Genomic DNA, 25,344 nt, shown 5'->3' on the forward strand with positions numbered 1-25,344 from the left:
ACATTCCAAGAGGACACCAGAGTTAACATTATAACATGAATGAAAAATTGGTATCTCCTCAAAAGATGGAGAAGCCACCAGAGCCTATAGCCTCTCCACATACACACTACAAAAGAAAACCACTCCTCCAGTTTGTACTATCCAGTCACCAACATTCATACACATCCAAATACTCACTAAAACACACTTACCCCCCCCTTACACCTAATATACTATCAGCCAAAAATACATAAGAATCCCTTCCCAATCTCCCCTTTTTCCTCTTCCCCCCAACCCCCGTGCATGCAATTTTAAATATGGATTAAGTTAATAGGCTTTCTTTACCACTGTCCACAACTGATTTTCTATATCAAGTTGGTCTGACATTATCCTTCTAAGCCCAAGCCTTATACATTGATATTTCCTTCTTTTAAGGGGATATGCTTAAGTATTTGTTGAACATTCCTTTTTTTATATGGCAACTTCTACACGGAACAATCCACCTCTCTCTGCTCATAGGACAAACTCTTATCAAAGTATTCCACAAATTTAAGACTTTCTTATTTCAAAAATTCTATGAAGGGTGATCTTTAGTTAGAAACATAGAAGATGACAGCAGATAAGGGCCATAGCCCATCAGGTCTGCCCACTCTACTGACCCACCCCCAAGTCTACTATCCTAGGGATCCCACTCCTGGTGACAGGTTCCCTTGGCTTAACCCTCTAAGGGATCCCACATGGGCATCCCATTTGCTCTTAAATTCTTGCATGCTGTTTGCCTCGATCACCTGCACCGGGAGCTCGTTCCAAGGATCAACCACTCTCTCGGTGAAGAAATATTTCCTGGTGTGAACTGCGCCAAGCCCTAGTTCTAGGGAGGATGCATTATATAAGATCAAAGATTAGATTAGATCTTCTATATCCTGGTACCCCATTTACTTCTCAGACAGGAACAATCATCAATTCTCTTCTACCAACTTTGAGATGAATTCCACTAAGACAGGGAATTTAAATCTGCTCTCTTCTAAACCACTGCACATTATGGTTAAACAGAACGCTTTTTAACTGCACAGTTCCACCCATAGCAGCTTTCTGTATCAGCCTCTCTGTGCATAACAGGGAAAATTAGCTAAACTTATTACCTACCTTTCTGAATCATGTAGTGCAAAATTTGTTCAATTACTGATGCTACATCAGCATCTTGTAATACAGACAAATATGTATTCTCTGATGAAAATACTTCAATCATTCTCATAGGAAGTGCAAAATTCATACTGTCATCACAGAACTGCAATAACCTACAAAAGAAAAATAAGAAATATATAAGTTTACAAATGGAATATTTAAAATTAGAAAATTGTGAGAGCGCATTTTATGTACTAAACAAAGTTTTAACACAAACTACAGAATCCATATTGTATAAGAGAACCTCCCTAACCATCTGTGGATTTATTTGAGCAATATGGCAATGTTTTATTATGGATTCATAGATACCTAAATAAGGAATATGAACTATAATGAGGCTGATATCCCTATGCCCCCCTCCCCCTTTTTGAATGATGCAGAAGAGTGGGGGGGAATTGACCAAAGAAAAATCCGATGCTATAATACTATAAAAATCCCTCAGAATATCAATCTTGTGTTTACTGCTTTTACTTTCAAATCTTAGACTTTTTTTCTTTCCTAAAAGGTATTAGGTTATATGATTTCTGGCAGAGAAAGCTGTGCATATTTATATTGCCATATCCCATATTTCTATATACTTTCTTCACAATATCCAATCTTTCAAGTTATTTACATTACTACTACTACTTATTTCTATAGCACTGCTAGATGTATACAGTGTTATGCACTAACATGTAAGAGACAATCCCTAATTATACTTTGCAGACTGCATGCAGGAGGTCATGGGTCAGCAACTGATTGTTTTGGTCATTAAATTTAAAAATGGAGGAATGACTACACAGGACATTGTGTTGAAAAAAAATCATTCTTTTGAGGAATTTAGGTGCTTTGTATTACATCATATTCCCCTTACAGCTCGCCGTGGGGGATGTGAAAAGATTGTTATATCAAAGTGAACAGCGGTCTATTTCCTTTTTGAAAACTATCTGACCTAATGGACTTAATCAGAAAGTAGAATGGTGTGCCTTCTACTGATGGTGAGATCGTTTGTTCCAGTAAATAAAGTTTTTTGACAGCGACCCCTATGAACCCGGAAGTATAAATTCCAGCACCATTCTGAACCAGGTATGGACGGAGCAGGAGAGAATGTGATTGCACCGACGCAGCCGTTGTTCAGCGAAACAAGAGCCTTGTTGGTGACATCCAGTTCCTTGTCTTTTTTCAGCGTGAGAAGTGCTATAGCAGGAAGATCTACTCGCTGCTGTTGTTGCCATCTTCAGAAGATAAGTGAACTGTTTTGTTCTTTTTCTGGCTCCCTGTGGTGGCTTTGGTCCCGTTTTGAAAAGTTACATTTTGAAACGTGTGGAGTTTTTTTGCCTATGATACAGAGCAGGATTGGCTTAAGAACTCATTGGGTTGCCGTCCGTATATTGTTGATAAGTTGAGGCTTTTTCTCCACCTATTATAAATGTACTTTCATGGGGTATTTCCACCACTAGGCTAATAACAATCTTTTTGCTGATTGTATTTATATCTTGTTATTGCGATTTGGATTCTTGAGAGATGTTTAAATACCTACATGGCATCAGTGGCGTACCAAGGGGGAGGCGGAGGGGGGGAGCAGTCCGCCCTGGGTGCAAGGCCCGAGGGGGTGTTCAGCTGGCCACTTACTGGGCAATAGGCTGCCGCCGGGGAAAGGCTGCCATTGCCGTCATCAGAAAGAAGCCGGCGCTGAATTCTCCCTCCCTGCTGCTTCTCTTCCCCGAGCTGAGCAACTTTAGCCGTCCGACTTCAATTCTGACGTCGGAGAAGACGTTCTGGGCCAGCCAATCGCTGCCTGGCTGGCCCGGAACGTCCTCTCCGACGTTAGAATTGACGTCGAGCAGCCAGAGTTGGTCGGCCCGCGGGAAAAGAAAGAGGGCGAATTCGGCGCCGGCCTGTTTCCGATGGCCAGTGACAGCCTTTCCCCAGCGGTGGTGGCAGCGGCGGTGGCATGGAGGAGGGAAGGGAGAAAGAAAGAAAGGGGGGGAGCCAGGGAGCCAGAAAGAAAGCAAAGGGGAGGACAGGGATCCAGAAAGAAAAAAAGGGGGCAGGGTGAAAGAAAGAAAAAAAATGGGGCATGGGGAAAGAGAGAGAAAGACAGACATACAGAAAGAAAGGGGGCATGGAGAGAGAAAGAAAGAAGGGGACAAGATGAAACAAAGAAAAAGTTGGGGGAGGGAATGAAGTCTGGAGGAGAGGAAGCATACAGGAGGCTGAAAGAAGGGAAGAAATATTGGATACACAGTCAGAAGAATAAAGTGCAACCAGAGACTGATGAAATTGCCAAACAAAGGAAGGAAAAATGATTTTATTTTCAATTTAGTGATCAAAATGTGTCTGTTTTGAGAATTTATATATGCTGTCTATATTTTGCACTATGGGCCCCTTTTTTACTAAACTGCAATAGCAGTTTTTAGTGCAGGGAGCGTCGAGAGCAGCTTGGGGCATTCAGTGCAGCTCCCTGCGCTAAAAAACGCTATCGCGGTTTAATAAAAAAGGAGGGGGTATATTTGTCTATTTTTGTATAGTTGTTACTGAGGTGACATTGCATAAAGTCATCTGCCTTGACCTCTTTGAAAACCCGCGGAATATAAATGATAATTAACATTTTCTCTGCATACAATGTGCTTTGTGTTTTTAAAATTTTATTGTTGGTAGATCATTTTGACTTGGCCATGAAGGTAATGGGGAGGGAGGGAGGGGAGCTGCTGAAATACATCTAGTAATCCTTGCAGGTTTGACTGCAGGGAATTATTTTTGTAAAATCATGTTTTGCTATGTGACTGGCATTATTTAGACTTTAATTTCTATGAATGAATAGAATGAAAATGATATAAAATTACTTGCTTGTTTTTATGTGCGTGCGCTGAAGGAAAGTGGAGAGAGAGTGGGTTGAGGACACTGAAGGGAAATGGGGAAGAGAGAGTGAGAAGACGCTGATTTATAAATTGACAATTGTACAGAATATTGTTTCTTTTTATACTTTAATATAATAAGTTCAATATAAAACAATTCAAGACTTGTGTGGATGGAATCAGGTGGTTTGTGGGGATGAGGACCGAGCTTACGGGGATTAACATAAGAACATAAGAAGCGCCATCTCCGGAACAGACCCTAGGTCCATCAAGTCCGGCGATCCGCACACGCGGAGGCCCCGCCAGGTGTACCCTGGCATAGTTTTGGTCCCCATATCGCTCCAAGCTTCTCGTAAAGAGAAGTGCATCTAGCCTATCCCTACCCATGTCACTTCATGCCACTCATAAGGAGATGTACATCTAACTTACCCTTAAATCCTAGAATGGTGGATTCCGCAATTACCTCTTCTAGGAGAGCATTCCAGGTGTCCACCACTCGTTGCGTAAAGCAGAACTTCCTGATATTTGTCTTGAACTTGTCCCCCCTTAGCTTCAGCCCATGTCCTCTTGTCCGTGCCACATTGGACATTGTAAATAACGTTTTTTCCTGCTCTATTTTGTCGATTCAGGATTAGTCCAATAAAATGGTATTTTCATATTTCTCATTATTTGTTTTATTTTTATTTGTTAATTTGTAAAGTGGTGATTGTTATGTATCAGTTTTTCAAATTTACATCTACTATCTTTATATTTTGCACAGTATTAGAGGACATGTATTACTGTTTTTGTGGTGTTGCATTGTATGCAGAGTCTGGTTTCTTGGCAGTTCAGTTTAACTTTTGTCTACATATTTCTATTTTTAGTTTGTGATTATTCCATATTGGGCAAAAGTGTATCTGTCTGTGTGTATGAAAGGGACATGGCTTTCTGATAGCATCGACTGTACTGGATCAATTGACTGTGCAGGATCTGGTTTGTTTAGTTTTACAATGTATGTGTTGGTGTTCTAGTGCTCACTGCAGTGTTTAAGATGCTGCCTTTTCCTAGGTACACTCCTGTTGTGCGATATGTAGATTGTTACTAAAAATCATATTTTTCATATAGATTGGGGGGGGGGTCAATGGGCCCCGGGTATCACATATGCTAGGTATGCCACTGCATGACATAAATGAACATGTCAAGTCTCTTTCATTTGAAAAGAAGCTCTGGAATGAAAGGACATAGGATGACGTTAAGAGGTGATAGGCTCAGGAGTAATCTAAGTAACAGAGTAACATAGTAAATGATGGCAGATAAAGTCCCGAATGGTTCATTCAGTCTGCCCAAACACACACTCTCTTTAATTTAATGCTTTAATTTAAATTGTTCTTTTTCTTAGATATTTCTGGGTCAGAAATCCAGAGCTCTGCCCAGTACTGTGCATCTACTGGAATCTCTGTCAAAACTCACTCCAGCTCATCTAAGCCATCCCAGAACAATCCTCAACTAAATGACTATATACAGGACACAGACCATGCAAGTTTGCCCAGTACTGGCCTAAGGAAACGCTTTTTTACAGAAAGGGTGGTAGATGCGTGGAACAGTCTCCCTGAGGAAGTGGTGATGATGGAGACTATGTCTAAATTCATGAAAGTATGGGACAGGCATGTGGGATCCCAAAGAGAGGAAAAGATAATGATTACTGTGGATGGGCAGACTGGATGGGCCATTTGGCCTTCATCTGCCATCATGTTTCTATGTTTATAAATCTATAAATGAATAGCTCTTGCTTCTCAGACTTTGCCTTTTAAAAACCAGGCCTTAAGCCAGAAGGGATCTGGGACTTCCACTACAAGTCCTAGTACCAGCATCCCTCATGCCAATGGGAAGGGGAAGGGGAAGAGCATGACTAATGAGGAGGTGGTGAAAAATCTGCATACCACAAGAGCGAGGCCAGTCTGACGCCACAAGGATAAAGGAATAATAGATGGCTGACTACCTTACATAAGACAGTGCCTATAAGCAGTTAAGGAGGTAACATGTAGAGATCTCTAAAGGAGTGATCGCTACAGGACATGCCTCTTGTCTGCAGCTGGGGAAAAAACCATCAACACACACTGAGGACACTTCATATTTCGGCAAGTCACCAGCAAACTGAATTGCAGTTGGCCCCAAAAGGCCACCAGCAAGTGAAATGCATCTAGGGTTCAGGAGAATGGGAGCCGAATCCAAAAGTGTGCAGCTGAGAAAATCTGCTTGAACATCTTCTACCCTGACAATATGGATACCAACACAAATGACATTCTAAGTAACTGCAGAGGTCTGTTGGCTTCTAGGAAAACCTCCATACTCCTGATTTCCTCTTACTTAATGTGCTCTACAGTAGTAGAATTGCTGGCCATTGTTCAAATCACCTTCTCCTTGACCAAGGGGAGCAAGTACTTGAGCACCAGGTGGACGGCTCTAGTCTTACAGTGCATTCCCTAACTAAGGAGATTGGCATCCATAATGACTACCACCCAATCTTGGGAATCCAGCAGAACTCCCTTGAGCAGGTTGACACCGAGGTCCAACAAGGCCAGGTGAAATGTGAAAGGAAATAGCAAGGGGCACCAAACCTTGAAGTTATGGGCCCACTTCAATAGAAGGGCACTCTCAAGAGGTCATATATCTGTACCTATAATTTGAGCATTCATTCTTTCAGCAGAAAAACCATGCCCTGCCCAATGTCAAAATACATCTCAGGTAATCCAAAGATAGAGGGAACCAAGTAGCTCTTGGTGAAATTCACAACCTATCCAAGTTTCTGAAGTAGAGTGATCACTACCCAAGTGACTCTCCTCTAATCTGCCTCAGAATCCATCTGGATTAGCCAACTGTTCAAGTAGACCTGAATGCCTTCATTCCTGGGGCAGGCCACCATAAATACCATGATATTGGAGAAGATTCTGAGCTCTATCATGAAACCAAAGGGCACTCCTCAAAAACTGAAAAATGTTGCCCTAACACTCAAAGTACAGAAACTGCGAAGGTCTGATAGCAATATGAAGGTAAGGAACTTTCCATGCTATCAACAAGCGAAAGGCCTCCATACAGAAATGAGGGATTCAAAGAGGCACAGGCTACTTTTAAGTCCAGAAAGTGCCAGAAAGAGCCCCCTTTCTTTGGAACTACAATGTAGATGGAGTAATAGCCATTGCTCTGCACCTTTGGAGGCACTACCCCCACTCCCCCCAATTTGAGAATACGATGGAAGGTGTCAAACAACCTGTCTTTTAAGGGAAGAACCAGACAGGGACACCGAGTAAATATTGTCTACCCCATTTACAAATTCCAGGGTGTAACCCTGGAGGACCATCTCTAGGACTCACTAATGTGAAATAATGAGGTCCATTCATGGTGAAACTGGTTGAGCTAACTGCTCACCCGAACACCAAGGGGTCCAGCAGACCATTACTGGGTACCCTTGGGGAAGGCAGAGCTGGTAAAAGTATCACTCGCTCTGCTCCTTCTAGCTCCTTGATAGGGGCTTCCCTTCTGTGAGTGGAAGACCAGAACCATTCTGTCTGCCTTGAGAGCAGAAAGTGCTTTCAATCTCTGTTGCAAGCTTTTCCCACCACTGAGCAGGGCTGACCCTCCATGAGACACTGAGGCTTGGAATCCTCCAAGTCCTTCACTATCTTTTTTAGCTCTTCACCAAACATAAGCAGACCCTTACAAGGTAGTTTAATTGTATGCCTTAGATGTGGCATCTGCCTTGTCACAGTCTTAGTTAACAGCAGACCACCTCCAAAGAAGCCATGGTCCCAGAGTACCCACATATAAGATACATGGCATCCATCAGAAAGTCCACACAATACTCTATGTAAGCCAACTCCAGAGCTGTTATGTCCAGAGCAAAAGTACCATGCCCATATACAGGGTCCCACTCATCACAGGCAAAGCTTCAGGATGACCAGATCCCAAGAAGACTCTCTGAATCCCCCTGTACTAGTTGTGGCCCGATACCTGTATTCTCAAGGAAATGCAGTTAACTGAAGCTGGTGACAACAGATGGATGAATGCAAAGGATCCTTGCCATGGGCCATTAGACATTGTCTGCAGTCATAACACCTGTTTGTCTCTCAGACACCATCTGCAATCATACCACCTGCCCCCATAGGGAAAGGATGCAAGGCTGATCGGGGAGAAGTGCCAACAATGCAACTGCAAAGCCCTTCCTGAGCCACCAGGGAATTCAGGAGTCAGAAAAGCCAAAGGGGCAAAAAAAGGGCCAATGAAGTAAACTGTAAGCAAAGAATACATGTGAACAGGATGCCCACAGGATGCCCAGAGGGAACCAGAGCTCTCTCTGATGTTAGTGAAGGAAGTAAAGTCGCTAAACATAGTGGCAGCAGTTGCAACTCAGAAGCCCACTGCAGGTCCCTCCCTCCCCCCCCCCCATTATCACCATAGAATGGAGATACTTAGCAACAAAAAGCCATGGGCCCAAACAAGGCATACAAATAGCACTATCGAAGTCATCCAGATCACGAGAAAGTCCGAGGCAGACTTTTTTTTGTCACTGTGGCAATCGAAGCTGCCACAGCCGTTCTACCGATGTACAACGTACACCCAGCAGATAAAAAAAATAGGGCAAGAACGAACTGCCCCCCTCCCCAAAGCATCAAAGTCCCTGAAGATCATTAAAGAAAGATTATGCAGGGGGTACAGGCAAGTTTCAAGTACTTACTGAGCTCGACCCTAGCCTCCCACTGTGTAGGAGAAAACAAGTGGCTGGTACTAACACCTTGACATAAAGGAAGACTGTTGAATGAGCCAAAAGGCTAAGAATCTGGGTGCACAGAACCACCCCTGCAGTTAACCTGCCACTATGAGAAAGGCAGATGCCAGCCAATGAACTGAGCCACAACAACAGGGCCACGCCAGAACTCTCTCCTTATCGAAAATGGAAGCATCCCTTGGGCAAGCCAACCAATAGCAAGGCTGAGCAGCCACCCTGCTTCAACTATGAATAAAGTTGAGGCAGGCCCAAAGATAATAGGAAGCTACCTGATCAGAATAGCAAGAGGAGAGCCAACAGTGAGAGAGAGAAAACAATTCTGGAGAGAAGGAAGACCTCTGGTCATATCCTGACCTAAGCCACATCAAAACTGTTATGAGGGGAGAAACTAAGAAGAAGAGCGCACCAAAATGCTGCCACGCAGGGACTCCACAAACCCTGCCTTAGGCTCCATCGATCAGGAAGGTGAGAGGAATGAGGCTCGCCTGATCCTATTTCACAGCGCCACAGCTTGTTCTAGAAACCCAAAGAGGTAGAATACAAGGCAAGTAGCTGAATTCTGAACATATTGAAAGAGGGAGAGATAGGTTAGCGGGAGATTCGTGAGAAGCATGTTGCAGGCGAGAGGTGATAAGGGCATGTATAATGGTCTTGGCAGCATGCTCAGAAAGGAAACTCCAGATTTTAGCGATGTTGTGTAAAAAGAAGCAACAAGTTTTGATGGTTTGTTGGATATGTGAAGAGGAAGGCAGAGAGGAGTCAAAGATGACCCCCGAGTTGAGTGCTGAGGAGGTGGGGAGGATGAGAGCAGGTGAAGGAAGCTATTTGCGAGTTGAAGTCATACCTTACTGAGATGAGTGCTAGAATTGACGCTGTGGAAAATTGCATGGACAGTTGTGCAGATACAGCAGTGGGAACTCAGAGGGGCACTGGAGATGTCCGGGAAGAGTTGCAAGAACTGGTAGATAAAATAGAGGATCTCGAGAATAGGACAAGGCGTAACAATTTCCGAGTGAGAGGAATTCTTGATACTGTCACCTTCCGAGACCCAAGAGAAGTGGTGGCTAACTTGGCGTGCTAGCTCTCGGCAGAGGACAATATGAGGGCATCGAAAAAGCACATCACGCTTTAGGATCATGTACCAATGACAAACCCAAGGACATAGTGGTCTGTGTTCAAAGTTTTGACCTGAAGGAATGCATCTTGCGCAAAGCCCGAGAAAAGGGGGCCCTTTGTTAGAATGGTTGTACAGTTGAGCTACATCAAGACCTGGCTGCAATCACCCTTTAGAAACACAGGGCATTCCATGAAGTGACAAGAATGTTGTTCAAAGCTATCATCAGATATCTCCGGACCTTTCCTTTATCCACAAACTTGGGATTATACTCATTTTTCTTTGGTTCATGGCTCTTATTCTAGAATAGACTATTTTTGGACAAGAATCTTATACACAGAGTGACTCAAGCGGGCATTGAGCAGATCTCTTGGTCTGACCATGCTCCAGTATGGCTACAGTAAATGGGGCTGGCAGAGGATCAGGGATTTCTGTTTTGGAGACTAAATGAGAAATTGCTGGAGGATCCAGAGATTGGGGTTCAATTGCATAGCTGGATAGAAGATTATCTGTCCCTGAATGTTGGTGGTGAGGCGTCTCCGGATGCTGTTTGGGAGGGATTCAAGGCCACTCTGCAAAAACGGTAACATGATCATTATAGGAGACTTCAACTATCCCGGGATAGACTGGAGTCTTGGAAACTCAAAATGCGCTAGGGAGACCGGATTCCTGGAGGCTATACAGGACTGCTTCATGGATCAGCTTGTCAGAGAACCGAGAGGAAATGCCACTCTGGATCTAATCCTTAATGGGCTAAGAGGACCTGCAAAGGAAGTAGAAGTAGTGGGACCGTTGGGAAACAGCGATCATAACATGATCAAGTTCAAAGTTGAAGTAGGATTACCGAAGGGAAAGAGAACCACAGCGACAACTTTTAACTTCAAGAAAGGAAACTATGAAGCAATGAGGGTAATGGTAAGGAAGAAACTTAGGAACAACACAAAGAAATGGCAGACTGTTGAGCAAGCCTGGTCTCTATTCAAGGACACGGTGAGCGAGGCGCAAAATCGGTATATCCCCATATTCAGAAAAGGGTGCAAAAATAGCTGAACAAAAGACCCTGCGTGGATAACTAAAGAAGTGAAGAAAGCGATAGGTGATAAGAAGAATTCATTCAAGAAATTGAAAAAAGGGCAAAACCGAGGAGAACCGGAAAGAATACAGGAAGTATCAAAAAGAATGTCACCTCGTGGTTAGAAAAGCCAAAAGAGAATATGAAGAGAGGGAAGCAGCCGGCTAGGGAGGAGGTGGGACCACTGGATGACAGAGATAGGAAGGGAGTGGTGAAGGAGGAGAAAGACATGGTGGAAAGACTAAACATGTTCTTTTCGTCAGTATTTACAAAAGAAGTCACATCCAACATACTGGAACCTGAACAAATCTTCAAAGGAGACCAAGCAGAAAAATTAGCATCCATGGAAGTGAGCCTTGAAGATGTGCGCAGGCAGATAGAAAAACTAAAAACTGACAAATCGCCAGGCCCGGACATATTGAAGGAACTAAAGGAGGAAATAGTGGAACTACTACAGCAGGTTTGTAATCTATCCCTGAAAACAGGTGTGATCCCGGAGGATTGGAAGATAGCCAATATTACGTCCATCTTTAAAAAGGGATCAAGAGGTGACCCAGGGAACTACAGACCGGTAAGTCTGACCTCGGTTCCGGAGAAAATGGCGGAAGCGCTGATAAAAGATAGCATTGAGGAACATCTAGAGAGGCATAAACTTATGATAACTAGCCAACATGGCTTCTGCAAGGGAAGATCGTGCCTGACAAACTTATTGCACTTCTTTGAAGGAATTAACAAACGGATGGACAAAGGGGACCCCATAGACATTGTATACTTAGACTTCCAAAAAGCCTTTGACAAGGAAACTAAAGAACCATGGGGTGGAAGAAGATGAACAGAGATGGATCAGGAATTAGTTGGCGGGCAGGAAACAGAAGGTAGGAGTGAGGAGCCACTACTCGGACTGGAGGAAGGTTACGAGTGGTGTTCCGCAGGGGCCGGTGCTTGGACCACTGCTATTCAATGTATTTATAAATGATTTAGAAACAGGGATGAAGAGCTTAGTAATAAAATTTGCAGATGACACCAAGCTATTTAATGGGGCTAGCACTAAAGAGGACTGCGAAGATTTACAAAGGGACCTGAACAAACTAGGGGAGTGGGCGACGAGATGGCAGATGAAGTTCAATGTAGAGAAATGTAAAGTCCTACAAGTAGGAAACAGAAACCGGAGGTACAGCTACACGATGGCAGGGCTGTTATTGAATGAGAGTACCCAAGAAAGGGACTTGGTGGTAATAGTTGACATGACAATGAAGCCGTCGGCACAATGCGCAGCGGCCGCTAAGAAAGTGAATAGAATGGAAGGAATAATCAAGAAGGGTATTACAAGCAGAACGAAAGAAGCTATCCTGCCGTTGTATCGGGCGATGGTGCACCTTCATCTGGAGTACTGCGTCCAATATTGGTCGCTGTACCTAAAGAAGGATATGGCGATACTCGAGAAGGTTCAGAAGAGAGCGATGCGTTTGATAAAAGGTATGGAAAACCTTTCATACACTGAAAGATTAGAGAGACTGGGGCTTTTTTCACTGGAGAAGCGGAGACTTAGAGGGGATATGATAGAGACTTACATGATCACGAAGGGCATAGAGAAAGTGGAGAGGGACAGATTCTTCAAACTTTTGACAACTACAAGAACAAGAAGGCATTTGGAAAAATTAAAAGGGGACAGATTCAGAACCAATGCTAGGAAGTTCTTCTAAACCCAACGGGTGGTGGACACTTGGAACACGCTTCCAGAGGGCGTGATAGGGCAGAGTACGGTATTGGAGTCCAAGAAGGAATTGGACAATTTTCAGAAGGAAAAGGGGATTGAAGGGTATAGCTAGAGGGCTACTATACAGGTCCTGGACCTGATGGGCCACTGCGTGAGCGGACTGCTGGGCATGATGGACCCAGCAGAGGCACGGCTTATGTTCTTATGTTCCTCATTTCAAAAGTGTCATGGCTCTTCATGAGCTTAATTGCCATCCTGTGCTCCGGCAAATTCAGAGGGATTTGGATAGGTGGCAAGCCTTATGGTTTTCATGGCTTAGGCGAATTGATGCTCTCAAGATGATGATCTTACACTGACTTTCTTTTCTCAGGTGTTGCCAGTTAGGGTAGAATGGAAAACTTTTGTGTCTCTTCAGTGGAAATTTAAGTGGTGGTCAGAAAGTTGGACGACCGATGTGCATTTTATAAGCTAACAGCAGTGAATATCAGAAATTGGGATACTTCTCCAGGAATTGGATGTGCTTTGAATTTTGGCGCCGATCACAACCTTTGTGAGTTTGTACATGGGTGGGGGAGGGTGGGTTTTTGACAATCTGTAGATGACAATTTTCAGTTAGATAATGTTGTTAGATAGAAGTTTCAGGCATATTGTATTTGTTCTGTGATCACTGTTGACATTGTACTTTTTTATTGTTTCTGATTGCTTTATGATGACATGGGCTGTGTTCAATAAAGGTATTCATAAAAAAATTAAAAAAAAATATATTAAAAAAAAATTGGGAAATCCAAGATGGCCACCATGGCAACATTTTGGCTCCAAAATGCCTTAAATAAAATTTTTTTAAAAACAGCAAAAAAGGTATTTTAGAAGTAGAGTAATCTAAGTAAAAGGACAGAAACCTGAAAAAAGGGGTTTAAAGCAACCCCCACCCAATTTTCCTCATAGGCTGTAACAGCCTTACTCACTTTGACCTGTGCTGGATATGTGCTGCAGTCTACCTCGGCTCCTAAAGTAGCTGGATCTGGGAGAAGAAATCACTGCCTCAAATGGACCGATCCTCCAACAAAGGATCTTCAGGCTGCATGTCGGACCAGAGTCTGACTGAGCCTCTAACTGTCACATACCGGAAAGGGGGAGGCGAAATGCAGCCGGCACTCTGCAGAACCCCGCTGAGCTCCCTGCCTGTGCTCAAGCCCTTACAACCCAGTAGGCGAGCAATGCTACAAGGAGAACAGACCCCAAGCTCCAGAAAAGTTTCTGAACGCTGGCCAACAGTACCAGAGAGGGATTGGCCTGTTCAGTCTGCTTCTCTTCCACACAGGCAGAGCTGGAACCTCAACAAGGAGAGCTCTGAGCATCGAAAGCCATTAAAAAAATGTGAAAAAGTCTGAAAATAAAGAAATATACAGAGCAGATCACAAAGATTCCTTCCGGCTCGCTTGCAGAAGGAAAAACTGAAGGGACCAGCAGAGCCCTCTAGTGAAAGAGGAAGAATTCAAAAACTGAAGTGAATTCCTTCTGCACAGCTCATGAGCATAGGGTAATTACCCATCCATCCACAATTGCACTAGAAGGAACATTGTATTGCAGAAATATCCAATCACTATTCAGTTTTAATTTCTTCACTAGATGTGAGACATTAGTTTCTAGAATACATTCAAATTTAATTGAACCCATTCTTTCCACCTACAGAACAAATTCTGTGCTACTGCCTGCCACACTATTCCAAAGCATAACAGATCTACCCATACTTATCGGTTAGCAAAAGGTATTCATTTCTTCACCATGTCATAATTTTTTCTTCAGAATCAGTCTTGTGTAGTTAGTCAAATACTTCAATTTTCATTTCAACAGTTCAAACTGTTTAGTTCCAAAAGTTTCAACCTAGGCTTCTTTTGCATAATTTAACTTTAGTGATGCAGATCATTACTGTGCCAGCAATGCTGACCTGTGAACAACTAATACAGCCTCAGTTAAACTTTTCACCAGGTCATTTGCAAAGAGTTATAGGTTCTATTTTGCAGATATTACTTTCTTAGTCTTCCAAATCTTGCTTAGACTTCGACAATTTCAAAAAGCATTCATTTCTTAACATTTCTGACAGCTGAAACAGGTATCTGGAAATGTTGATAAGTGAATTATTTTCATTTTCCAATACTCAAGCCAACTTCTTAAAGAATCCCAGAGCTGCTGAACATAAAACAAAACAATTATAAGCTAAGAAATTAGAAGGGTCAGAGTTTTTAAGAAACAATGGAATTGTCTTCACTCAAAAAAATGAACTCCTTCAACTTTTTGGCCTTGTTGACAATTTTTTTAAACAATAATAAACCAGAAGAGTATCCAAACTATGAGAAGTGAAATTAGAAATAACATTAATAAGGTTCTAATTGATGTTAATTATAGAGTGTAATAAATTCCCTCCACTGGAATTTATGGGTTAACACTATGTGCATATAGCAGTAAGAATTATTGCTGAATCAGAAGAGGGGAGGAGGGCATTCCTGGGATAGTATTTGATACTGTATGAACACAATGTCTACAGTCAAGAGAAATGCAATATTTGATGGCTCAGCATAACTAACCACAAGGGCTATTGTTCAAGTAACCAGCCCGAGTACATAACATGAGAGGTGAGCATGTGAGGGGACTAGTAAGTGCCCAAATATGGGCAATTGTAAATAGAGTCGGAGGTCTGAAGAATAAGCATAATGGGAGAAATAATTAGGGGTGGAGAGACAGGAAGTACATTACATTACATCAAGAAAGGATCTGATAGGTTGTGAACTGCCCTCACTTCATCCAATCAGCAGGCAGGCAGGAGGGATTAAGAAATGTGTGAATTAACTATAAAACCAATGGATGTATTGAAATCTATGTGCCTATTTTGTCATTCTTTTGATGCAAATTGGACACCCTTTCTAGCCAGGAAAAAAATAAACAATTCTCTGTTTTACCAAAAGACTTTTGGAGTTTTTACTGTGATTGCGTTTCTTACAAAACATTTGTACATGCTGTACACATTTATTTCTGATCAGTTAAAAATCATAAAATAAATGGTAATATGTCATTAAAAATTGCAGAAACTTTATGATTATGTTGATAATATAGCAGTAAAAAAAGAAAGCTTTACCTGCAACACAGACCCAACAGCCTCTTTATTTGGTACAGGCAAATAAGTCTGTCAGGACCCGTCAGCTGTTTAACAAACTGAGAACTGTGCCTAATCAAATTCTGGCATATCCATATCTGCAAAACCAAAATTTTGATTTATCAATGTATGTGATGAACAGATAGTACTAGGTTACTAGCCTATACACTGGGGCAGCCTATATTAGAGGAAATACGTTTCCTCTAATATAGATTGCAAAAAATGCCTATATATGTTTTTTAAAAAACTCGTAGATAATCAGCCAACCCATGTTACAAGCCGCAGCATATCTAAGAGTTTTAAAACCATATGGGGGCGGCCTAAACATCCCTTCCCCCCCCTCCCCGGTAAATAGCCTACCTCCACCAGCTGCCTCTTGCAATGTTGCAGCACAGGGCAGGAGTGATCTTTTCAGCTTCCAGCCCACCCTGTGCTGCTTCCTCAATGCCTGCATCAGTTCTCACGGGACTCGCGAGTCCGAAAACTGACACAGGCATTGAGGAAGCAGCGCAGGGCGGGCTGGATGCTGAAAAGATCACTCCTGCCCTGCACTGGCCCGACATTGCAGGAGGCCAGTGAGGGAGCTACATTATTTTAAAAGGTATGAGGGGGGGATCTACTAATGGAGCGGCTTATCTATGATGTCGTTAGATAGGCTGCCCCATATAAGGAAGCCACACCCACTGTTTGGACTGCAAAACCCATATATACGCCGCGCCCTATATATGGGGAAATAAGGTATATTTTTTTAAATGAAACATTAACTAGACTTCTCCATTCACACTATACTGTTGTTTTATAACATTACTACGGTTAACTTTGGCACTGCATTCTATAATTAAGAGCAAAGAGAACAACTTTTTACTTGCTTCCATTCCCTGCTGTGCCACATGAAGTTACAATATTCGATAAAAGGTAGAATACTCCTAATGGTTGCGGCCAGTAGACAGCAGGGAAAGAAAAAAATTGAAAATTAATACTTTCCAATGTTAATCTTTAGAGTGAAGTGGAGGAGTGGCCTAGTGATTAGAACAGTTTCCTCAGCATCCTGAAGTTGTGAGTTTGATTCCCACTACAGCACCTTGTGACGCTGGGCAAAACACTTCATTGCCCCAGATACAAAATAAGTACCTGTCTAAAATATGCAAACTGCTTTGAATGTATAAACCACACCGAAAAAGCGGTATATCAAGTCCCATCCCTTGTACCTTTATATCAGTACTACACAAACCCCTCCATATTTGTGAGAGATAAGGGCAGAACCCCCTTGTAAATAAGAATATTTGCGAATAACTTTAATGCAGACTCTAAACCACTCAGCCTCACAGATTTCTCAACACCTTACTTTTAAAGTCTGAGGTCTAGCAGTAGCGGGGCAGGAGCAATCTTCCTACGCTCTTGCCCCATGTAGAGCCATGAACAAAAATGGCTGCCATAAGTTCACACTGTAGCCTTATGACTTGAGACCACAGAACTCACAACAGCCATTTTTGTTTGCGGCTCTACATGGGCAGGAGCATAGGAAGATCACTCCTGCCCCACTTCACCGTTAGACCACCAGGCTTTAAAAATAAGGTGTGGAGAGGTCCGGGAGGTTTAGAGACTCACAAATAACCGAATTCGCAAATCCTAAACCCGCAAATATGGAGGGGGGAGTGTATATTTTGCTACAAGAACAATCTATATGAACAGAAGAAAAACTTAACAACAAACTACACTTCATGCAATGGTGCTTCAGAAACTCAACTATTTAATAAGGACTGCTAAATTACTATTGTTTTTTATCATCTTTATATTTGCATATCCAGAAGGAAAAGCGTCAGAAGCTCAACTGCATCTTAAATAAGTGCTCATTCAGTCATCGGCATAAAAACCTTCTGTATTCAAAAAAACATTATTCAAAGCAGTTCTTTCAAAAATACTCTACACAGAAGTAAAACTTAACTTCAGTGTTCAAGATGATTTGAGCAAGACTTTATGTTCAAACAATTTTTATTTTCAAAAGTCAAGGACAACCAAAACACATTCAACAATACAGATCAAATAGGAATAATAGCTGTCTACAAAAAACTAATACAAGTAGTACCCCAATCCCACCGGATAGATCTTCCACAAATCCAAAAGGTAACAGCCAACCCCAAGAGCTATCTCCCCCCCCCCCCACCTCCACCCAGGTACTCATCCCTAATACTACAGCAACCAAACCAAACTTAAGTCAACCACATAAATATCGCACTACGGCCTCTAGGGTGCAAAGACTGTAAAGTTGGATCCCAAATGCTCAAAAATAAAAGCTTCCGTTTCCGCAACCCCCCGAGTATCCTTTGCCTCCCAATATAACCGGTACTTGTAATAGGCGAGTGACTTCCATGCTCCATTGATTTAGAAGCGAATTTAGTGCCACCTGATACTTCATCAACTCCTGTCTATGTACGGGACTACTCGTACGGCAATATCTTTGCATCGCCCTAACTAATTTCTCCAGGCGCAGGATTTCTTGATTCCGCACTTTCTTCACAAGACTACTATAACTTAATGTGTCCCCCCTGCCTTAGCTGCTTCCCAAAATAAGATGGGGTCATCCTCTGCATGAGCATTATGCCTCTTGTATTTTTTCCAAGAGGCCAGCAACTGGTCCCTAAATTTCATATCACCATACAGGGCCAAGGGGAACACCCAACACCAGAACTCATGCTAACCCAGGCGTAATCTGAGATGGAATACGATCCAATGTCTGCCCGCACTATGCCCCAAAACAGAGATTCCATTACCCAAAAGGTAATCAATGCGCGATTGGGTACCATGTGCCCAGAACAAGTACATGTAGTCCATTTCAGCACCATGCAACACCCTCCAGGTGTCTATTAACTCCAAATCGTCACTAAATTTTTTTATTTTTTTTATTTTGAAATTTCAAATAATGTTTACAAAGAAACATAACAGTATATGGAAACATAACAAATCATTTTACATAATTATCATCATTACAAAATCAGAAATTCCATCTAGCCCTCATTAAAAGAAGAGGTGCACTATTTAATAACAGAAATCTATTTCAAAGGAAAATTAAAGGAAGAAAACATCTTCCTTCTATATAAGCATCTTTTTCAAATCAGGCTCCTCAATTTGAAAAATTGTCACTAAATTTAAGAAGCTCCCGCTCCCCTGCCTGGCAATTAGAACCAGCAGGTCCCGCACAATCAAGACTGGAATCTCTGATAGCATTAAAAATCCCCCCTATGATAAGAGGACTCTGGGAATAAGACAACAGCATGCGCATAAAAGGTCAGGTCACTTTCATTAGGGGCACAGACACAGCAAAATACCATATCCCACTGAGCTATCGACCCTCGACAAAGCACATAACTCCATTCCCCATCCCTGGCCAATATTTGTAGGTTATCAATAATACCCGTGCAAAACAAAATCACTATCCCCCAACGTTTCATCTATGTGGATGACACTACACAGTCTCTCACCCACCATTGCTTGAGTTTAGCATGCTCAATATCATTCAAAAGTGTTTCTTGAAGTAATGCCACATCCACTTTATGGCACTGTTAACTGCTGCAAAATCTTTGAGCGTTTAATGGGAGAATTAATCCCCCCTACATTCCATGTTATCAAGTTAACCAGGGATGGCTTGCTTCTGCAACGCTCTATGCTCCTCCACAAACACACTTGCAGCCCAGCCACCCCAGCCCCTGGCTAGGCCGCACCAATGCATCAGTCGGTTACCCAAAATATTAACATAGAGAACCTCCCATTTAGCACCCTCTCCCTTTCCCCCCACCACCACCCCCTCCCTATCCTGCATCTCGAGTCCATCTAACCAGACCCGTAATCCCTAAAAGAAGATGTAACGCCATCCACACCAACCGCCCCTTCTCAAACATATGCCACCCCCATTCTCTAAAAAGCAGAACTATGATATATCACACTCCAACTCTCAAACTATCTCACATACCCCCAATCACACTCCAGTCCCCCTACACATAAACACCTTCACAATACTCCAAGGCATTTGTACACCTTCACTGTAAAATCATCATCTTCCCTTGTGGAGGTACAACCAGTACCACCATTTGTGTCCAACTGCGGTTCACACACCGCTCATGTGGGTTGTCCATTGGTCATTTTCCTGGAGCGCCCTTTGCTACTGTTCCTCTTGACTGGTGCCGCCAGTCAGAGGTCCCATCTCGACCCTCGTCGCCTACTCCAGCAGTCCCCCGCTCTGGGAGGTTAGGGGCTTCCAGGTTTTTCAGCACTGTCCAAGACTCTTCCACTGTACGTACACGCTTAGTAGCACACACCCCACCCCCACTGTGAGCGCCATTGCAAATGGGTAAAGCCACCTCTAGCATAAGACCCTCCTTCTGGAGATAGGCTGTCACTGGCTGCATATCTTTACGCTTCTGCAATGTGGCAGCTGCCACATCCTGTAGATATCCACCTTGACTGCATTCCATTTGTAATCCCATAGCTTCCGGGCTGCATGAAATATGGCCTCTTTCACTTTGAAGCTGCCCAGGCACAAAACTATATCTCGAGGTATGTTAGCTTTGGGGCGCCCCAATGCCTGATGAGCCCATTCCATTTTAATGTCCGGCACTTGCCCCTCTCCTTCCAGAATGCAGGTCAATATATCTGTACAAATGTCCAGGGCGGATTGTCTTGCATCTTGATATGCGCCCTCCTCTGGCACTCCTCGGATCCACAAATTACACCACCTGGACCTGTTTTCCAGATCTTCTAGCTTGTCCCAAAGTGCCATCTTCTCCATACACACTTCTTCCACTGCCTATTGCACCTCGATCAGATCCTCAGTCACTCCATTCACATGTGCTTCCACCTCATCTTGTCTCTTGGTTAAATCCACCAACTCCTGTTTCAAATCGGTTACCACTTTAGTAATGTCATAGTGAAGGGTCTGCATTTCCGAACAAATGTCCATGAGCAACTCTCTTAGCAAGTCCGGTACTGCATGCAACTCCGTTGGAAAGAGGAGATCGATTTGTGCTCTCTGCTCCACACTGCTCCCTGAGGCTTCCGCGGTCTCTGCCATCTTGGCTGCATGCAGAGGACTGGCCCCCTCCGCTTTTGGTGGTTCTGTCTTGCTCCCTTCAAAGCAGTAATTCTCCAGCTTCCATCGGGTAGACATTATACAGCTCCCGCTGCCTACCTCATGTTTACGGGGTTGAAGTGCGCCAATTTCGGAGTGTTTCAGCTGATTTTAAATATGGCTTCACCTGAGCGTCACTCAGAGGCATCCAAGTCATGTCGGTGATGTCACTTCCTCCCTTTGAACAAGCCTTTATTATTCAATCTGGACAATGGCTAGAATTACTCAGTGTCAGTACCATTATGTTAGGGAAACCAGGCATATATAGCACACATAATAAGACTGAGTTGTAGTGTGTTATATATGCCTGATTTCCCCGTCTCCTCTTGTTATGGTGTTTAAAAGGTTAAACAATTATTCCCTATTTACAAAGAAACATAGAAACATGATGGCAGATAAATGCCAAATGGCCCATCTAGTTTGCCCATCCACAGTAACCATTATCTCTTTCTCTCTCCAAGAGATCCCACATGCCTTTCCCAGGCCCTTTTGAATTCAGACAGTCTCTGTCTTCATCACCTCTTCTGGGAGACTGTTCCAAGCATCTAGCACCCTTTCTGTAAAAAAGTATTTCCTTAGATTACTCCGGAGCCTATTACCTCTTAACTTCATCCTATACCCTCTCATTCCAGAGCTGCCTTTCAAATGAAAGACTCGACTCATGTACATTTACATTACATAGGTATTTAAACGTCTCTATCATATCTCCCCTCTCCCGCCTTTCCTCCAAAGTATACAGATTGAGATCTTTAAGTCTGTCTCCATATGCTTTATGATGAAGATCACATATCATTTTAGTAGCCTTCCTCTGGACCGACTCCATCCAGTTCTGCTCCTACATGTAAACTTCTATCATACTTTTCAATCATCTTTTTTCCCTAAGCTGAAAAGCCCATACCTGTTTAGTTTTTCTTCATAAATGTAATTTTTATCCCTGGGTGACAAAAATGACTTCTCCGATAAACTTCTCTAGTTCTGTGTTGTCTTTTCTGAGAGGGGTGACCAGAACTATATAGGATACTCAAGTTACAATTATACCAGGGACATATACAGAGGCATAATGGTATTTTCAGGGTTTTTCACCATTTCTTTTTGGAGTAGTTCCTAACATTCTATCTGTTTTATTTTTGATAGCTGCTGCACATTAATGGATCCTTTACCGAACCATTTGAACTGTACTGCAGTACCCATCAGTGGTGTGCTGCATTATCTTTGTTATTTGTAACTCAATCAAACCCCTGGCTCAAGCAAAAGAACCACTGTGGGAATTAGAGGGGTGGTTCATATGAACACAAGATGGCGTTATTTGTTGATGACATCCTCCTCACTCTGACTGATCCCCAGAAACTCTTGACTACAGTGACCGTGGTACTGTCTCAATATGATCAGGTCTCAGGCTTCAAAATTAATATGTCTAAGTCTGAAATATTAAGGGCTCCTTTTACTAAGGTGTGCTAGTGTTTTTAGCACGCACTAAAGATTAGCACACACTAACCACGTGCTAAACAAAAAATACTAACGCAAGCTCTATGGAGGCATTAGCGTTTAGCGCTTGCGGTAGTGTAGCGTGTGCTAAGCGCGCGTTAAAACCGCTAGCGCACCTTAGTAAAAGGAGCCCTAAGTCTTAATATTAATTCCAAAATACTTCTGAACTATCTGAGGGTTGTGCTCCTGGCTACCTGGTGCAGTGTATAACCTCATATAGTTCTCTACCACAGTTACGCTCCTTGATGCATCGTGACCTGATGATACCAGCAAAGAGAGAGAGGTCAGATTGCAGACAATCAGGACTGAGGGAAATTTCCTGTGCTGCCCCTGAAGAATGGAATAAACTTCCATCTTACATTAAGAAGCAGGCAAGGGTGGGGGAATTTAAAAAGCTATTGAAACGACATTTGTTTTGTCTCATGAAGTATGGAGACTGAGTCTGTGTTTGTCTTCTACATTTATGTTGTGGTTGGTTTCATTGCTGTTTAGTGTGAAAAAGAATATGTAATAACTCAGTTCTGCAGGATTTAATGGTATGGTTATGTATTGTGAAATGTTATATTTTTTTTAGATGCTTGCATGGAATTTTAATGTGTATGTTGCTTTGTGCTCTACCTTGATAAAGGCAGAATATAAATAAACAAACAGGCTTAATATGCCGCTTAGCCCACTGAAAGGGAAATCTATGCTTTATATGGGTAGCCTCCGATTCTGGAAAAATATTACAGCTTCACTGGCTGACCTTTATAAATTTAATTTTCCATCTAAGCTCCAAGAGTTTTATAAGCTAGATCGTTGGGAGGGATAAAATTTAAGCAGTGAAAATGTTGCATCCTAAAATGCTTTATTTGTTCTTGGCTCCGCCTCTGCCCAACCTCTCTTGCTCTGCCTCTGCTCTACCTCAAACGTAGACTATTTGCATATGTTTGGAAAATATAATAACCTAGGCATGTTGTGCCTTGCTATCCCAACCAAAACTGAAAGGAGGTATGGGTGTTCCAAATGTTTTACTATATTATAGACCATCTCAATTAAGAGACCTGGCATTTGCTTGTAACAGTCTTGGGATCTCCTGTGAATAATTAAAATAATATCGATAAGGATTACCGTATTTTCGCGGATATAACGCGCGCGTTATACGTGATTTTACGTACCGCGCATACCCCTCGCGCGTTATATGCCTGAGCGCGGTATAGAAAAGTTTTTAAACATAGTTCCCACCCCGCCCGACGCCCGATTCACCCCCCCCAGCAGGACCGCTCGCACCCCCACCCCGAACGACCGCTCGCACGCGCTCCCACCCGCACCCGCATCCACGATCGGAGCAAGAGGGAGCCCAAGCCCTCTTGCCCGGCCGACTCCCCGACGTCCGATACATCCCCCCCCCCGGCAGGACCACTCGCACCCTCACCCCGAAGGACCGCCGACTCCCCAACAATATCGGGCCAGGAGGGAGCCCAAACCCTCCTGGCCACGGCGACCCCCTAACCCCACCCCGCACTACATTACGGGCAGGAGGGATCCCAGGCCCTCCTGCCCTCGACGCAAACCCCCTCCCCCGAACGACCGCCCCCCCCCCAAGAACCTCCGCCCGTCCCCCAGCCGACCCGCGACCCCCCTGGCCGACCCCCACGACACCCCCACCCGCCTTCCCCGTACCTTTGTGTAGTTGGGCCAGAAGGGAGCCCAAACCCTCCTGGCCACGGCGACCCCCTAACCCCACCCCGCACTACATTACGGGCAGGAGGGATCCCAGGCCCTCCTGCCCTCGACGCAAACCCCCCTCCCCCCCAGCCGACCCGCGACCCCCCTGGCCGACCCCCACGACCCCCCCATCCCCCTTCCCCGTACCTTTGGAAGTTGGCCGGACAGACGGGAGCCAAACCCGCCTGTCCGGCAGGCAGCCAACGAAGGAATGAGGCCGGATTGGCCCATCCGTCCTAAAGCTCCGCCTACTGGTGGGGCCTAAGGCGCGTGGGCCAATCAGAATAGGCCCTGGAGCCTTAGGTCCCACCTGGGGGCGCGGCCTGAGGCACATGGGCCAAACCCGACCATGTGCCTCAGGCCGCGCCCCCAGGTGGGACCTAAGGCTCCAGGGCCTATTCTGATTGGCCCACGCGCCTTAGGCCCCACCAGTAGGCGGAGCTTTAGGACGGATGGGCCAATCCGGCCTCATTCCTTCGTTGGCTGCCTGCCGGACAGGCGGGTTTGGCTCCCGTCTGTCCGGCCAACTTCCAAAGGTACGGGGAAGGGGGATGGGGGGGTCGTGGGGGTCGGCCAGGGGGGTCGCGGGTCGGCTGGGGGGGAGGGGGGTTTGCGTCGAGGGCAGGAGGGCCTGGGATCCCTCCTGCCCGTAATGTAGTGCGGGGTGGGGTTAGGGGGTCGCCGTGGCCAGGAGGGTTTGGGCTCCCTTCTGGCCCAACTACACAAAGGTACGGGGAAGGCGGGTGGGGGTGTCGTGGGGGTCGGCCAGGGGGGTCGCGGGTCGGCTGGGGGACGGGCGGAGGTTCTTGGGGGGGGCGGTCGTTCGGGGGAGGGGGTTTGCGTCGAGGGCAGGAGGGCCTGGGATCCCTCCTGCCCGTAATGTAGTGCGGGGTGGGGTTAGGGGGTCGCCGTGGCCAGGAGGGTTTGGGCTCCCTCCTGGCCCGATATTGTTGGGGAGTCGGCGGTCCTTCGGGGTGAGGGTGCGAGTGGTCCTGCCGGGGGGGGGGATGTATCGGACGTCGGGGGGGGCATCAGGCTTTCAGGATGGGGACAGACCTTCAAGGGGGGACAGGACTTCAAGGGAGGACAGTGCACGGAAAGTCAGGGGGGGTGAACGGAGAGTCGGGACAGCGCACGGAAAGTCAGGGCAGTGCACGGAAGTCAGGGGGGGTGAACGGAGAGTCGGGACAGCCCACGGAAAGTCAGGGCGGGC

The 25,344-nt window shown here is 44.5% G+C and overlaps 1 protein-coding gene across 7 annotated transcripts in view; it reads right to left on the reverse strand.

Moving 5' to 3' along the window:
• Window positions 1–25,344, reverse strand: part of UBE3C (ubiquitin protein ligase E3C) — a 378,461-nt gene that overhangs the window by 306,309 nt on the left and 46,808 nt on the right. For all 7 annotated transcript variants that reach the window (XR_004538176.1, XR_004538178.1, XR_004538177.1 and 4 more), the window contains 2 exons: window positions 15,800–15,915; window positions 1,126–1,277 (listed from right to left, as the gene is read on the reverse strand). Coding sequence is in view for 4 of the 7 variants with exons in the window: in XM_033931605.1 (XP_033787496.1) it covers window positions 1,126–1,277; window positions 15,800–15,915 (268 nt within the window). In the remaining 3 variants the exon portion in view is untranslated. The remainder of the gene's footprint in view (window positions 1–1,125; window positions 1,278–15,799; window positions 15,916–25,344) is intronic.

Source organism: Geotrypetes seraphini, chromosome 2 (genome assembly GCF_902459505.1).
Source record: "Geotrypetes seraphini chromosome 2, aGeoSer1.1, whole genome shotgun sequence".
NCBI lineage: Eukaryota > Metazoa > Chordata > Amphibia > Gymnophiona > Dermophiidae > Geotrypetes > Geotrypetes seraphini.